Consider the following 16,202-nt stretch of genomic DNA (forward strand, 5'->3'; position numbering starts at 1 on the left):
TGAAAATAGCTTTAATGCATTTATAGCATGACCAGTGTATAATGGCCAGTGTCTCATAACCAGTCATTCTTATACTTACAGGGGTACCTTTTTTTCCTAACAGTTCTGCACCCGGTCAAAAATGTACATAAATGGACACACACACACGTACACATATGTACACAGTACCTGAGTATAAATATGAAAATAAATGGATGTATTTGTTTGCCCATCTGTATGTGTGTGTTTATTCTGAAATATCTCTCATTCTTAGACCTATTGATAGTGTGGAAATTAAGAAAATCTCATTTCATGCTGTGAGTCTGACATGAAAATCACAGCACTAGATTTTCCCATGCATAAGGCAAAATTTCATCCTTCACAAAATATCCTGACTCTTAGCAGTAATGTCTAAATAGCGTTTCCATGGCAGATGGTTTGTGTGACAGGCTGACCTGCAATTATGCCATTAAGGGGGAAGCCACTCCCTGTGCTCTCTCACTCTTTCTGCTTCTCTTCATCCACACTCCCAAGCGAGCAACCTATAAAACCACAACTACTCACTATTTCCTTTTATTAATGAATAACCCAAATATTCTTTTGATCAATTATTTAATGATTCGGTCTTAACAATGTCAGAAAAAGTGACAAAACATGAACATTTTCCAAACTTGATAGCTTGCTTTGCAAATAATAAAGAAATGTATCATAAATTTGGATGTAAAAACAAACAAACAAACAAACAAACAAAACCTAATTCCGATTAGAGTACGATTAGCTGATCAGAATTCCTTTTAATTGGTTGGCTGCTTCTGTAGTTTCTGTATTGCTCCATCTACTGGCTACAGCCTCCAGTCTTTACAATCCTTCACAAAAATTATTTCTGCACTTTATTCTATTATTTTCCCACTGCAATGTAATTCCAGAACTCAGACTCACATCCTTTCTTTGGTCCATCTTCTTTCTTGTCTATTCCTCATCCCATCTTTACCTGCAATCCTTGAGATTTATTCTGGATAGAGACCTAATTCTAGGAGAGCGAACCACGGTTCGCATAATTAGAGAAAACACCTTTTGGAAACAGCATGAGTGGAACAGTTGGTCATCCCTTAATTTGCACAATATGTCAGAATGCGCTCATTAATTCAGACGTTACCTAATTCACTACAGAATTCTCCTACATAGAGCAGATCATCTCTTTGTGGAGCATATAAAAGCTCTGGTTTCTACGCAGCCTGTACGTCAAGTTTTTAAATAAAGCAAACTGCAGCAGGTAGTTACAGGAAATGTTGGATCAAGTTCTGCAACACCTTAAAAACTGCGATATCCACAAGATGTTTAACTTGTATTTTAATGTGGCCGGTGGCACCTACTTTACAATCTGTTTCATCCAGTTGGCTTCTACTGTAACTTCTCAGCAGGAAGCAAACCAGGTGCCAGGCGAACCACAGGAAGCACCTAATCTATATCGGTTTATTAAGAAATAAAATAATAAAACCAGCCCTCATTAACTTGTCATACGTGTGTTTTTTCTTCTACAGCAGCGGCTTCCCCCTGCCGTGTGTGAAACTGTTGGCAAAGGAGGGGACTGGAGACGGAGGTGGGGGGTATCGTCAGCCACATTATGTAAATAAGGTGCAAGAGCATGTGCCAGTTAAACCGCAGTGTCGTGCGAAGTGAGATGAGGCACAGGCTTTGGACGGCAGAAGCCGGGGGCCGTCGGTAGATGGCGGTAACCCAAGAAACCTGATCCACCGGGTTCTCGGCCACTCTGTCTCAGTTTGCAGCACTCGCGTTGAAGGCAGAGGAGCCGAACAGTTTGAAGGACATCAAAAGAAACAGGAGAGCTCGCGGCGCGTCCTCTCGCTCCCCCCCCCCCCTCCCTCTCTCTCTCTCGAGCCGGAGAGGGAACGCGTAGTCTCAGAGAGAAAACAGAAGAAAACCCCCCAGAAAACGGGAAAACTAAGAGCGCCATGGAAGACAAATCGAATTCGTTCTCCAGCAACAAGGAGGAGAAGGCGGATGGGAATAATGTTTTTCAGAGGCAAGACTCGATACAGAAAAATAACACGGGGAGCCAGAACATGAAGGACCATGGCAACTCAGTGGGCTTCAAGGGGGAGCGGGAAGAGACCATGGTTGGTTTTGATGATCTGGAGGGGGCGTCCAGGCAACATGGTTTTATGCAGAGGCAATTTGGGGCCATGATGCAGCCCGGAGTCAATAAGTTCTCCTTGCGTATGTTCGGCAGCCAGAAAGCTGTGGAGAAAGAGCAAGAAAGGGTTCAGACGGCCGGATACTGGATCATTCATCCATATAGCGATTTTAGGTAAGGGCTGGAATAGACACCTGCTCAAACCCCCCCTCCCCCTCCCCTTTATTTTATCCACCCTCACTGTCACCCTAAGGTCTGCAAGCTATAGCCTCCACTTGTTATCGCCACTCTCTCACACACAACCTGGCCCAAAGCGCATACGCTAATCTACCTCTGTATTTAGGCAATCAGGCTTCCGCTGTAGGGGAGGGGAGGAGGGCTTCTGTCAAAATGTGCTCAGTGATTGTGTGTGTGTGTGTCTGTGTGTTTCATTGCGGCATTTTTAGTGTTATTATTATTATAAGAGAAAAGGGAGGGACGCATTAAGGCTAAAGGTGTATCAGTGAAACGTCCTTGGATAAAGGATGGTGAATGTCATGATTGGAGAACACACACAGAGCTCAGCCCTCCTGACTGCTTCACACCAGCGGCGCAGTGGCAGCTTCTCATTGCGACACATTCCCTGCTCGTATAGGGGCGACCGTACCTGGACACAACGTGACAGTGCCATTGCACCATCGGCGGTTGTAAACATTTCTTTGTAGGCGGATGTGAGCCGATGGGCCTGCGTGCATAAAGGGAAAAAATGCACAGAATGCGGTAAAATCGTGCAGGGAGACGATTAAGGAGAAGATGGCCGTGTTTTGAATTAATTAGTAACAAAAAAATCTGATCTTCGAGTCTCATCAGAGAGTTTTTACATGCATTTTTTAAAAACTGACTTGAATGAGGAAATGTGATGGAATGTGTTTGTTTCAAAGGAACCGCAGAAGGATCGTGCCACACTTCCTTCCTCGGCACCCACTAAATGTCATAGTGGTTGATAATTTGGATTTGGTCTTTGGTTTGTGTAATTTATTTATTTTTCCTCTCAGCTGCACCAGCTCTCTGGCTTTATTGCAGCAGAGAGTTTGAGTTTCAGACCAGCTGCCTCCAATTTGCTTACATTTCCATACACAGTAGACAAATGAATCCAGGTAAAGGCGGTACGTGCTCACCCCCCCCCCCCTCTCTCTCTCTCTCTCTCTCTCACACACACACACACACACACACACACACACACACACACACACACACACACACACACACACACACACACACACACACACACACACACACACACACACACGAGCTGCGTGTTTACAGTTTACCTCTTCACCAATTAAGCATCTCATTTGGTCCACCCTCTGCACCAGTGTCACCTGGCACAGCTTGGTGCTGAATATCATCCCCGTTTTCCGTTGTCGCAACACGTAACGTGTCGGGGCACGTTGTCGTCCCCCCCTCGGCTCCCAGTGCCTTGAGCTTAGAGCTGTCCATGGTCCTGAACTTAGAGCAGGCTGCAAAAATGCAGCGCTCCCTTTTTCTGCAAGGCTTTCTTTTGCTGCTGATTTTTTTTACATACATTTGTTGTGATTAATGAGATACCACATGGTACTCACGGTAGCGCTAAACTATAAATCTTCATGCCCCACCCCTTGCAAGATCCCCCCCGCCCTTCCATGCATAAGAATAAAGATAACTAGGCTATCATAGCCTCAGCCACACAAAGACACTGGTATGCGTTTGCCCCTCTGCAGACACAGATGGACAATGATGGTAGGCAAGGATTAGCACAACACAACAGTCAACGAGCTTAACAGACTCAATTATGTAAGAAGATTGACCCCCTCCAAAAGATAGCCAAAGGGTATGACCAGAGCAGTTCAGTGAAATGGATACCTGTTCCACAGCTGTTAGTGAGTCAAGAGATTAATTAGTGGTCCCAAAGTGAATGGGCTGCATTTGTTATATTTGAGGAATTTCAAAAAATACAGTGGGGATTACAATGAAAATCAGCAGGAAAAAAAGGCTCTGTAATGAGAACATATGTGTGATTGCTCAAGCAGACTGGGCCTTCTTCTTTCTGCACTATTAGAAAATGTTTGTCTCACTCACGCTGGCAGAGGCCCCCTAAGGTTACTTCCTCATGACATTTTCCAGAGGGCTGTTTTTCAGAAGACGCTCTTGTCCTCCAGACAGTGCAATGAAACGACCCCCTTCTAGGCCGCTGAGACCGCCTCCTGGCTTGAAAGTGCTACCTTGAGGTTTTCATCCCAGTTTGTGCCCAGTTTGTGGTGGAAGAGACAAGGCTGCTTCTTTGTTGCACGTGGCTCCATGTACTATTTCTTGGAAGCAAATCTTCCTCTCTCATTTTTTTCTTCTTTTTGCTAAGAAGTCTTCGTCACTTGTTCGTTAATCTTATACTGTTACATACTCTCATCTTAATGTTATGTGAGCAAAAACAAAAGACACAAAACACTATCTTTAATGAAAAGCATTACGTAAGTACAGACCATGAATGACACCAAGCATTCACACGGGCTTTATATTGCTTTGTTGAGGGTTGAAACTCAATATTCAACATATTCTTTGTACACAGTAGCTGCTTAAAGATTTATGGCAGGTTAGTAATATTCATTATTAATAGATTTTTGAGAGGGCCCATGCACAGCCTCGCGCACCTCTGGTTTTGCTAAAGGTGGCTTTGTCATGCTCCATATGCTGTTGTTCAAAGACGTTGTGCAGGTTTTAAGCCTTTTCAAAGTAAATTCTCATGTTGCAGTTCTTTTAATTAACAGAATGAATTGTAGAGTCAACTGTGTTTCTTTCAGATAGTCTATACTCTAAAACCTGCATTCTTCTGAGTGGTTAGAGGCAGAAATTTTACAGTGTAGCTTTACTACCCCTAATTTATTTATTCCTAATTTAACAGCCTTATTAAAAAGAAGAAAGAGGCGAGTAAAGCTAGTTTAGAGTATTTAATCAAGCTTGAACAAATCTTTTCCCACATGTTCTGTTTTACTCATCTCGACATTCGTAGATGACTCTGACATCCTTTTTTTTTTAACCCAAAGTCTTTGTTTTTCTCTCTGTCTGAGGATGTGCCATGCTGTAGCACAGTGTACCTGCTACACTGTAGACTGGTTGTGCTGAGTAGGATCATGTGGACTTCATTGTGTTGCTTGGCAGGAGTGGGTCTGGCATTGATCATGATGGATCACTTGTTGTAAGAAGGAAACCTACAAGACAAAATGTGCTGGCTTGATTCGAGGAAGATTTTTTTAACTTTCTTGTGATTAATCTGCCTCAGCTGGATTATTAGAGGCTCACTGCTTCCCCCTTTGGGGTTCTGTAGCTTCCAGCTCTTGTTATAAGTGGAACATATTGTCTCAAAGTATTTTTTCAGCGATACACTCAAATCGCATACGCTTTTTTGCTAGTTCATGCTGCGTGAGTGACCAGAGCGCCACAGTTTCTCCGTTGCTGCAGATCTTACAGTGTTTGGGAAATGTCTCCCATTTTAAACAGTCACAACAGCAGCGTGTTATAGCATTCAGACCAAGCTTTTTAAAATTGATTGTAAACTCGGGATAAAAGATGATTAGCAGAGTACACATTTCATCTGGATGTGAATCCATAGCTGGGACGGGACTTGAGTGCTGAAATGGGCTGGAAGGGGAGGCTGTACTCCGACAGCACCGGGTGAATGTGGAAGTAGAGTACTTTAGCTGGAATCCATTGCTAGTGTTGGTGCCGCAGTTACAGTTAAGTGCACTGCACTCCCTTACTGGTTTAGTTGCGGTGCTTTCTTAGAAGTGGCACATTAGACCAAAAGCTTAAGCTTAATGCAGTATCAGAGCTGCCTCTGTGACTAGGTCAGTAAAACCAAAAGGAGCACACCTGCGTTGGTGTTACCATAAATAAAAAAATGTTTTTAGCATTTAAACTTCCAAATTAGTATTTTCATTATTTCAGTCTGATAACTTAACTTAAAATGAGTACTTTATTACAGAAGCAGAATACAGTTAGACTATGGTACCTTTGAAGTTACATACTCTGTTGTTTTTGACTTTGGTATGTGATGAGTTACATGTAAACTCTAGTAGCATTGGGGTTTCACTCCCTTTGACAGATTTCTTGTATTCTTCTGATGACGAATATTTCAAGGTTGCTTAATGCTTCTTTTATTTGAGAAGTGAAGCACAATGTTTAATTCAACAGATATGTGGGTGTCTTAGAGGTCATGTACAGTATAAATACCACCCACAAAAGTCACAATAGAAATATAAATATGTTAGAGATGTGGGAACTCTGTCAACATGAGTGGAAAACATCCAAATTCAAAAAGTGATTCAACTTAAATTCTGATATTAAAATCTGTTTGCTGAAAGCAGGAAAATAAAACATCTTAGTTCACAGGGACTAGTTTTTTTTAATCTCCAAATTAACAGACTGTACATCTTGAACTCACATTTTTGTGTATTATTTATTATTTAACTATTTTTGCTCTACCGTTGTTCTCTTTTTTTTTTTTTTTAGCTATAAATGTTTGTGTTCATTGATATTATACAATCCTTGATCCCCTTAGATTAAAGTTGAAAAAGATTAGTCATGGCAGCCTCTTCTTTAACACTGAAATACAGTATAAACAATTACAAGAAAAAAAAAGTCACACACAACATGACGTATCAGGTCAATAAGCATCAGCTTATTGAAAGGTTGATATAATGACACACGTGCTAAAAAGCGTATAAAAGCACAGCTTTCGTATGTTTTTTTTAAATGCTCTTATTACTCATAATGCTATAGCTCGGTTCTAGTGCGCATTGTACTTGTTGCGTAACTTTGTTGTTATTGTGCTGACCTGAGAGGACTCAGTTTGCATCATGGTTTAGCATGAACTCAACGAGCTCAGCAGTTCAATATCTGCTGGGGTAAAAATACCTATTGTGGACCTTATCAGCCACCTCAATGTTTAGTTGAAGAGAAGACAGTTATCAGACATGTGATCTGTGGGTATTTATAAAGCCAAGGCCTCGGCTTAATTTATTGAAACAGATCCATTACTGGGTGGCAAGTCTGCCAGACAGGCATCCGGCCAGCCAGTTCATTTCTACCTTCAACAACAACGTGATGGTCAGCAAGGCAGAGCAGAGGCAGGCACGGAGCGGGGATAACGTCAGCGGAGAGTTTTTAGAGTGAGATAGGATTGCTGAAAGCATCTATTTTCATTCATGGTTGTCTGGCCTTTACTCAGGGCCCAGAACACTTTGTGAAAAGAGCAGGGTGCTGATGAATTACTTCTGGCTCTGTTCATCGAAAGGCAGAGGGCAGGGACATTAACACAGCCAGGAAGGATGGAGAGGGTCTCAGTCTAAAGGGCCCTGAATACATATAGTAAGTGATAGCAGTACATTACTGGATGTCCTTGAATCGTAATTAACTTTGAGCCCGAGAGTTTTGGTACGAACTCAAGTATATACTTCTCGGAGCGAGATCTTAAGCTTGCATGTATGAGCCTTTCCAGATCTGAGCTGAAAGATTATCTAATATTGTCGGCTGTTTAGATGTTGCATGTTATCTGCTGATAGCAGAAGTGGCAACGTAAGATCTTTCAGGCTGTGTACCTTTGCAGGCTGAAGCACTGGATAGGCTGCAGTGAAGAGTTTCATAGGCAGTGACTGATGTCAGAAGGTGACTACTACTGACTTTTATAATCCCCTTACCTCTCTGCTTCCCACATGAAGTTGGAGTTGGAGCAAACTGGCGTTATAGCTATCGTAATGAAACTTGTTTCACACTTTCCCTCAGAGTGAATTGAGTTATCGCTGATACGTAACCTTTTAAATGTTCTAATAAAAGAACGGGATGTAGCTTCGTGCTCTTGAAGCGTATCTTATTTGTAGGCAGCAGAGTATTTGAGCAAGTTCAGATTGAATAAGAGGCCCAGCTAATGTTAGAAAGTCATGTGACCTGACACGGTAAATACCGTATTTAAATGTCAGAAGAGAGCAGAGTGATCGGGCATTTTTTTAAGCAGAGCTTTATAAATCAACATTGTGCAGTGCTCCTCTTTTCTGGGACTGTTCTTCCTTTTCATAAGACATGTAGTGACAGAGTGAACAGTCACCTCTGACCGTATGCAGTGCACTGGGATAAACAGAATTATACATATAAACAATATCAGCAGAATAAGCAGAAAAGAAGCATGATTTCTTTTCCCCTGTGGACTTCAGTTTTGTGGCTACAGCATGTTTTATCGCTTGCATTACTCATTTGTTTCGGTTTTTCCACAGGTTCTACTGGGACTTGATAATGCTCATCATGATGATGGGGAATCTAATCATCATTCCTGTGGGAATAACCTTCTTCTCAGAGCAGACTACCACCACCTGGCTGGTCTTCAACGTGGCTTCGGATACCATCTTCCTGGTGGACCTGGTCATGAACTTCAGAACGGGGATCGTCAATGAGGAGAGCTCAGAGATCATCCTAGATCCCAAAGTCATCAAGATGAATTACCTGAAGAGCTGGTTCGTCGTGGACTTCCTTTCCTCCATTCCAGTGGATTATATATTTTTGATAGTGGAGAAAGGCTTTGACTCAGAGGTATATAAAACAGCTCGCGCCCTGCGAATCGTCCGCTTCACCAAGATCCTCAGTCTTCTGCGTCTGCTAAGACTGTCCCGACTCATCAGATACATACATCAGTGGGAGGAGGTGCGTATATATTTGTCTTTGTCACATAAATTAACAAAGTTGTGTGGTCTCTTACTGTGATTGGGTGGGGTCCTTGCTTGGGAGTTATCTACTTATCTGTAGGTAACTAGTGTAATCAGTTTCAGTTCACTGATGTGTGAAATTAATTTGAAATGTGAAATCAGAGCAGATGCTTTTATTAGGAGAAAAATACAACACGTCAACCAGGTAAGGAAATCCCAAACAGCTGATTCTGTTCATCTAGACGTAGCGTTTTCAGAGGTAAAGCCTGACCAGAGACTGGAGAAGTTGGATGAGTGATGAAACGTTTCGCCACTGAAATCACTACGTCCAGATGAACAGAATCAACGTTTTGGGAACACATTTAACAGTTTACCATTCCAGTGGTCTCCAGTGTAAAAAGATGAATCTGAGGCGTAGTGAGCAACCTTCTTAATAGTTTAACTGTAGTGGATTTTGTGTAAATATCACAAGGTTATACCCAAAGGACATAACAGAGAGTGATGCATTACTTACCCACTATTGAGTCACTGCATGTCTCAGACTTTTTCCAACCTGAATCCAGTGTTCTCATCCTTCTCCTAAGGACTAAGTAATTACACGTCATCGTGACCCTGTCATTTCAGCTAGTGGATCCAGTTTAGATATCACGGCCAAAGTCATTACTGTGTGTACGATTTCGTAGTTAAAATGTAAATAGGTGAACATAACGCTGTCATTTTTAATCAGCTTGACTCCCTCTTATTTTAAATGTCCTTGCAGCAAAGCGTCAGGGACACGTTCCTCCCTTATTGTTACACGTGCTGTTAGCCATGCTGTTTTAGATTGTTTGATATGCACGGAGTGTATTAAAAATATATCAGCAGCAAGAGGAGTGCAACAAGGCATAATGTGCTATGTGCATGGACTGTATGTAAAAGATGGATGCAGCCTCCAGGTTTGAAAAGTGGAGTAAATTTGTATGAAGGTATACGGGAAGGTTGTAGAGAGCAGATGACGCTGCTTGTTCATGTGTCATTTAACAGTTCGGTAAGCACATTCTTAATTAATCTAGTGTCTCATTTGCTAGCTTCAGCCCATCTTTATTACACAATATTGTATATAAGAAAGTGAAAAGGAACTTTTGTGTTATTAATTACTTTGGTGTAGTATCTATATCCATGGGGGAGGTCTTTATCTGAGGGAAAGCTGTAAAACTAATGAATGAATACAGTTAGAAGTCCAAAATTGATCCTGCCCTTCACATTTCCAAAGCTTTCCAGTGGGCCGGATTAGAGTCTTTGCGCGTCCAATTCTGGCCCGCAGGCTATATATTTTACACCCCTGCTATAAACCAATCGATGACATCACGGTGGCCACATCTGGCTTTTATATAAAAGCTGCTGTTGTGCCCGTGTAAACATAAGCTCCAGTCAGAACTGTGCCTGATTCCTGGTACCCATACTACGGATCAGTGAACTTTTATAATACAGAAAAAGATCATCTTTCTGCTTAAGTACCAGCGAGGCAGCTGACTTTTACAGTGTTTATGGTAGCTTATAGCTTTCTGTCAGTGTGTGCTTTAAACATTTTTTATTATCCTTACTGTGCAATGTGGCATTTGAAAAACAAAACCATTATTCATGCTTCAGTAAAGCATTATTAAAGCTTTGCTGAATATGGTCTCTGGTTCAGGATTCTCACACACACATACGAGCACACATACGTCACACAACACACTCTGAAAGTGAGCGCACTATAGATGGTGGTTGCTTGGTGTTATTATCTTGGTATGTACACTATGTGGGAAGCTGATTGTGAGGTTCAGCGTAGTTTGCAGACTTGTATACATTGGGAGGATGAGACAACGTTGGACCAGGACAGAAGCATAAATATTCAGTGCTGCAAGGTTAATGAGAATCTGCAGTGAGGATGCAGGCAGCCAGTGCAGTACAAAGTACACAGGGATGTGTCATAATGCCTGGCTGCAACAGCACAGCTTACAGGCCTGCGCTACTCTCAGTTCATCTCTCTCACGTCATTCGTCTTTGCCTCCAATCGTTTCGCTGCTTATCAAACTCCGTGGCTCCTTCTTTCCCTCTGGTTCGCCCCCTTCCCCCCAGTTGCATGCCTTTTCTCACCCTCTCCCTCGCACGGCATGTCCTCCTTCGGCATGTTGTCTTTCTTTAAGACATGTCCAACCCCTGTGCACTTAAGAAGATAGTTTAGTATATGAAGCTTGCATCAATTTACTTATTTCGCTGTAACCATATTAAACGAGCACACCGAATAATAAAACAACGGCGAAACAAACACATCCACTGGAGATGCGAGAGGGGAAGAAAAGGCACTCGGTGGAAACATTCCAAGCTGTCGTAACATGTTAGGTGTGGGATGCAGGATTAGAGCTTTAATGGAGGGACGAATGTAGTCTCCTGCCATTGCAAAGATTTTCAAGCTGTGAACGTTCGTTACGTCAGCCGTGGGATGGACCCAACTAGTTATTCAGTCAGTTTCTACAATAAGTCATCCTCCAAACTGTATGTCCATCCGTCATTCCTTCATCTGGTCTTTGCTCCCTCCCGCCCTCTTCACTCTGTCACCATCTTCTCCCTCCATCTGTGGAGTAAAGGAGGCTGTTATTTCACCAGTGCTGGCTGGCCATTCAGTCTTTTTTCACTTTTCCATCACTGCTAATGTCCTAGTCACGGTCTCTATCAGAGAAAACCTATTCTTATTCTTTAGGGTTGTTACCCTCCTAAAATCTTCATTTTTAGTTCAGAGCGGAATTTTCCCATTTAGCGTGATCGATACTGAAACTGTATCTAATATATAAAAAATGAGTCTTTGGAGTCACCTGCAGGTATGTCTGAATGATTTAGCTGTGTAATTTGTCAGTAAATACTCCACTTTCCTTTATTAAAAGTGCTTGTGGCAAGAAGGATCCTGATACAGGCAGTTTTGGTGGATATCGGGTATTATGGTTGCAGTAAAACAGTTGAACAGCTACAGTATTAGGACCCAGTCAGGACCTGACGTGTCTTATTTAACAACTCGCACAACTGCCAGTCATTAGAAAGACATTATAAACTCCACTTCGATGACTCTGCCTGTGCCAGTTTGGAAATGTAATAAAGATGGAAGAAAATTAATAAAAAATAGTAAAAAAAAAATACCATTACTAGTGTTTCATGGCAACAGATATTAAGACTTGGTAGCTGAAAAGACGTCTACTTGTTCAAGAGTGCATGCTGCTGTTTGTACTGTATCCAGTTGTCTGGTTCTCTGTGTGTTTTCTAAATCATTCATCATGTGCATGTGCAAACATAATTATTACAATGTGCAGTACTTAGGGAAATTGCAGTGTACAGCGTGAAGGTCACGTAGAGCAGTAAATTCTGTGTGCTCAAACAATCTGAGTGGGGACCAACCAAAGGGAAGCTTGTGCACTTTTTACACATGTGAAAGTAACTACTGATCTTTCATACATTCACATCAGCAGTGTTGGTCAAGTTACTTGAAATAGGAATTAGTTACTAATTACTTTTCTAAGAAAGTAATCCCATTACTTTACTGATTACTTATTTTCAAAATGAATTAGTTAATTTATTACTTTGTTACATTCCTGTGGCAGCGTGCTCGGTGCTTGCTAAGATTTGAAGATTAATCTCTCCTGCACTCCATATTGTCCACTCGTACATCCTTGTCATGAGACACTCTCATAAAATCACGGTTTAGTAACGCAGTAACGCGGCATGCTTACTGGAAAGTAACAGTAATCGAATTACTTTTTTGCAATATTAATCCCTTACTTTACTTGTTACTTGGAAAAAGTAATCGGATTACAGTAACGCGTTACTGCCCATCTCTGCACATAAGTGCTAAAAAGTGCAGAGCTAAAAATGTAACTTTCTGCTCTGCTTTTGTCCACGTGCCTAAATGCACTGAGGCGCTGCCACGTGATTGGTTGATTCAGCACTGTGCCATTCATGATGTTAAGAAATCCTACAGGTCGTTATTTCCCATAAACAGAGGATTGGGAAAACTACAAGTCATCTAGCTTACCTCTCAACTATAGTGCCTCATTAGGGAATTACGTGTAATTATTAACAATTTAACAACTGAGAAATGAGAAGAGTTATCTGGTTATTTTACACCTAATTTCACATGATTTTTTTTGTTTGTTTTAACTTTCAAGGGCATTTTGCCCCCTGCTCCTATTCATTTCTAACCCTGCTTCTCTTATGTTTCTCTCATTACTTCATGCCCTCACAGACACAGAGCTAATTATCCCAATGACCTTAAAGTCACAGTAGTGTTTTTTTTTTTGTTTTTTGCTCTCTCAGAATGTTGGCACCTTTGGATATGTGCTAATGTCAGACAGATCTTAATGACGTGTATTACAGGGAAATGATTTATATACTATCCTATTCAATGCTGGTTTTAGTTTGTTTTATTTAATGAAAATGCAAAAGGAGACTAAAAGGATAACATTTTTAAACTGCTGTAGAAAATCCCCAGAGCTCCCAGTGCCACATCTGGCTTATCAGAGTCACCAGGCCTCCCGCCAGATCCCAGCTCAAGCAGGAGGGCTCAGGTTGGGCTTGTGGCAACATACCATCCCCCAAGGGGAACTGTACCCTTTTTGAGGGTACCAGACAAAAACAAAAACAAAAAAAACCCCCCAAACATCTGTCATACAATATTTATTGTTTATTGTACATTTAAAATAGAATAAAAAACTGTTGTTGGTTGTATTATGAAAACAAAACTGCCACTACTCCTGTTGCTGTTATGTGACCTAAGATATTAAATAACCATTACATCTGTGGTTAAATAGGCTTCAGTTTTAGCACAAACCCCCCAACTTGTATGTGTTGTATTTGTCGTACCTTTTGCTGCCCTCTTTGGCCAGGTCTCTCTTGGAAAAGAGATTTTAATCTCAGTGATACTTTTTACCTGGATAAGTAAAGGATGGGTCGTGGTGTACGGTACAGTGGAGACTATATAGTAGTATCTATGTTTTCAGTACTTGCTAGTAATGCATCTGGATTGCTGCTGTTGACACGTGTGTGCTGAGCATCCACATATGTCATGACCAGCGTTGACTTTGCTGCCCTGAGCTGCCTTCAAGCCTCTCCCTCTCCTCTTCTGTTACTTTGATCTGTTGGCTGATGGCGTCCAAGTGCTGAGACACTAACCAGCTGCTTGTAGGAAGCGTCAGCTCCCATGTGCACCTTCACTTTGTCGTCACTGTAGTCACAGACTAATAGTACAACCTGTTTCTGTGAGTATCCGTGTTACTGAATAAGTCAAATTGTCCTTTTATTTGCCTTCTAAAAACATTTAACCTGGTATTATTAATAATGCACTTTATCTGCAAACACTGCTGGTTCAGGCTTTTTAGTTGCATACTTTAAAAACAAAAACAGTAGTATCTGCTACAGATGACTGCAGAAAGTGATCTGTATAATTAGAATCTGCCTGTAGGGATAGAGATGTCGTCCTAAGCAAAGGTGCTTAATTCACTGTCGGTAAATTGATCTGAAATGGGAGAAAATGTGAGCCAACTGACCCGAGTATCCAGTTCACTGAAGAAGAGGCTTTAACTACATTTCCCTGGCTATATTTGGTCTCCACTGAAATATCCCATGCTATTTGTATGACAGCCTGACAGCATGCCCTTTTATACCCTGCCATCGTCAGACAAAATATGTGAACGCACTGATGTTTGTCAGTTTGTGTTTACATCAGTGGCTTATGTTTCAGTTTGATCGGTATGCTAAATTAAAGCCAGAGCAGATCATCGGACCTCTGTCTGTAGCTCACTTCAAATAATGCACAGTAAATTAAACACAGGCTCACAAACAAACAGCCATGCCAAGTATTAAGTCAGAAAACAGCTTAACTTTCAAAAATTAAATATTAGCCAATTTATTTGATTAAATGTGTTTAATATCTCCAAATAAACATATGAAACATAAAAAAAGAAGGCATCTTTGTTAGATAAAGGATTCTTTATAAACAGCTGAATATTGAACTAAGTGCTACAGGCACTGAAAATTAAGATATAACCTTCTTAGTGATGAATAGAAACTGACACGAGGTACTGAAACAGTAAGGTGAAAAAGGCCGTCGTGTTCTGTGAGCCATTGTGTACTGTAGTCTGCCACGATAGCAACAAATAGTTTGGTGCCAAAGCAGATTAGTGGGACTGTGTTTGCAGAGTCCCGTGGACCCGATTCACCTGTCTCAGAATAGGCAATGCCAAGTATTCGGTGCCTTAAGGTCTCTGCCCTGGTGTCATGCAGGGACACAGGTGCATAATCGCACGCACACACACTGAAAGTGTGCTGAATCATAAAGCGCTGACTCATTTGTGAGGTTAAAAGAGAGATCATAAAGAGAAAAAGAGAGGAAACAAATAGAGGAAAGCACCGGGGGTGGGGCGGTGGGGGTTATAGCTTTCCATTCTAATACTTTGTTCGCTTGTTTATAAGATAAGATAAGATAACCTTTACTAGTCCCACACGTGGGAAATTTGTTTTGTCACAGCAGAAAATGGACAGTGCAAAGTTATATAGCAAAAATGAGAGAACACTGGAATACAATAAGGATAAGATACTGTAAACAACTGTACACAATAGAATAGCATAAAATAAAATACTATATACAATAGAATAAAATAAAATAATATATACAATAGGATAAAAATAGAATACAAATGCTATATACAACAATTATTGTACTGACCCTGTTTTTTTCTGTAGTTACAGATGAACGATTATGCAAGGTGAACGAGAAATTAAACTGGATGCAGTAATGTGTTTTTTAGTACTTCTGATAAGATACATCGTCTGCCAGTTTGTCAGCAACTATCTTAAATAAAGACAACATGAATCTATAAAGAAGATATACAATCCTTTTATGACAGTGTTTACTGGAGGAAAATTAAAAGGAGCGTATCCTCATTACATCCTCTTAGTTACAGGACGCGCAGGCAATAGTGGCGAGGGACAGCTGCGGTTCTCTCCTCTGTGAAAGAGCAAAGGTACTGGCTGATGACGATGTACAAGTGCTTGATGTGATGTGAGAGTCTGGGAATTGTTGTGAGATTGTGTCATATCTACCAAATGTGTTCATTTTTATATGTGTATTTCATACCTGTGAAGGATTCTGATGTATGGATGCTGTACTAACTATTGCTACAGTGTACAGTATTTGTATAATACTTAATGCTGATGAACCAATAGCATGGATAGGATCACTGCAAATAAAAAATAGGAAAACGTGCACAATAGTATTGTTTATAGAGATGAATTTAACAGCATTAAAGCTTTAAAAGTGACAGCACCACTGAAAGTTGAGGCGGCGGAAGTTGAACCGT

General features: G+C 41.1%; 1 protein-coding gene across 2 annotated transcripts in view; it reads left to right on the plus strand.

The window, feature by feature from the left end:
- Positions 1-1,523: 1,523 nt before the first annotated feature.
- Positions 1,524-16,202, plus strand: part of hcn1 (hyperpolarization activated cyclic nucleotide-gated potassium channel 1) — a 71,135-nt gene continuing 56,456 nt past the window's right edge. The window contains exons 1-2 of one of the 2 annotated variants that reach the window (XM_080304176.1): positions 1,524-2,308; positions 8,413-8,836. In XM_080304176.1, coding sequence (XP_080160302.1) covers positions 1,953-2,308; positions 8,413-8,836 — 780 coding nt within the window. In that variant the 5' untranslated portion in view covers positions 1,524-1,952. The remainder of the gene's footprint in view (positions 2,309-8,412; positions 8,837-16,202) is intronic. The other variant, XM_026173561.2, reaches the window with a different exon arrangement.

Source organism: Astatotilapia calliptera, chromosome 7, assembly GCF_964374335.1.
Source record: "Astatotilapia calliptera chromosome 7, fAstCal68.1, whole genome shotgun sequence".
NCBI classification, from domain to species: domain Eukaryota; kingdom Metazoa; phylum Chordata; class Actinopteri; order Cichliformes; family Cichlidae; genus Astatotilapia; species Astatotilapia calliptera.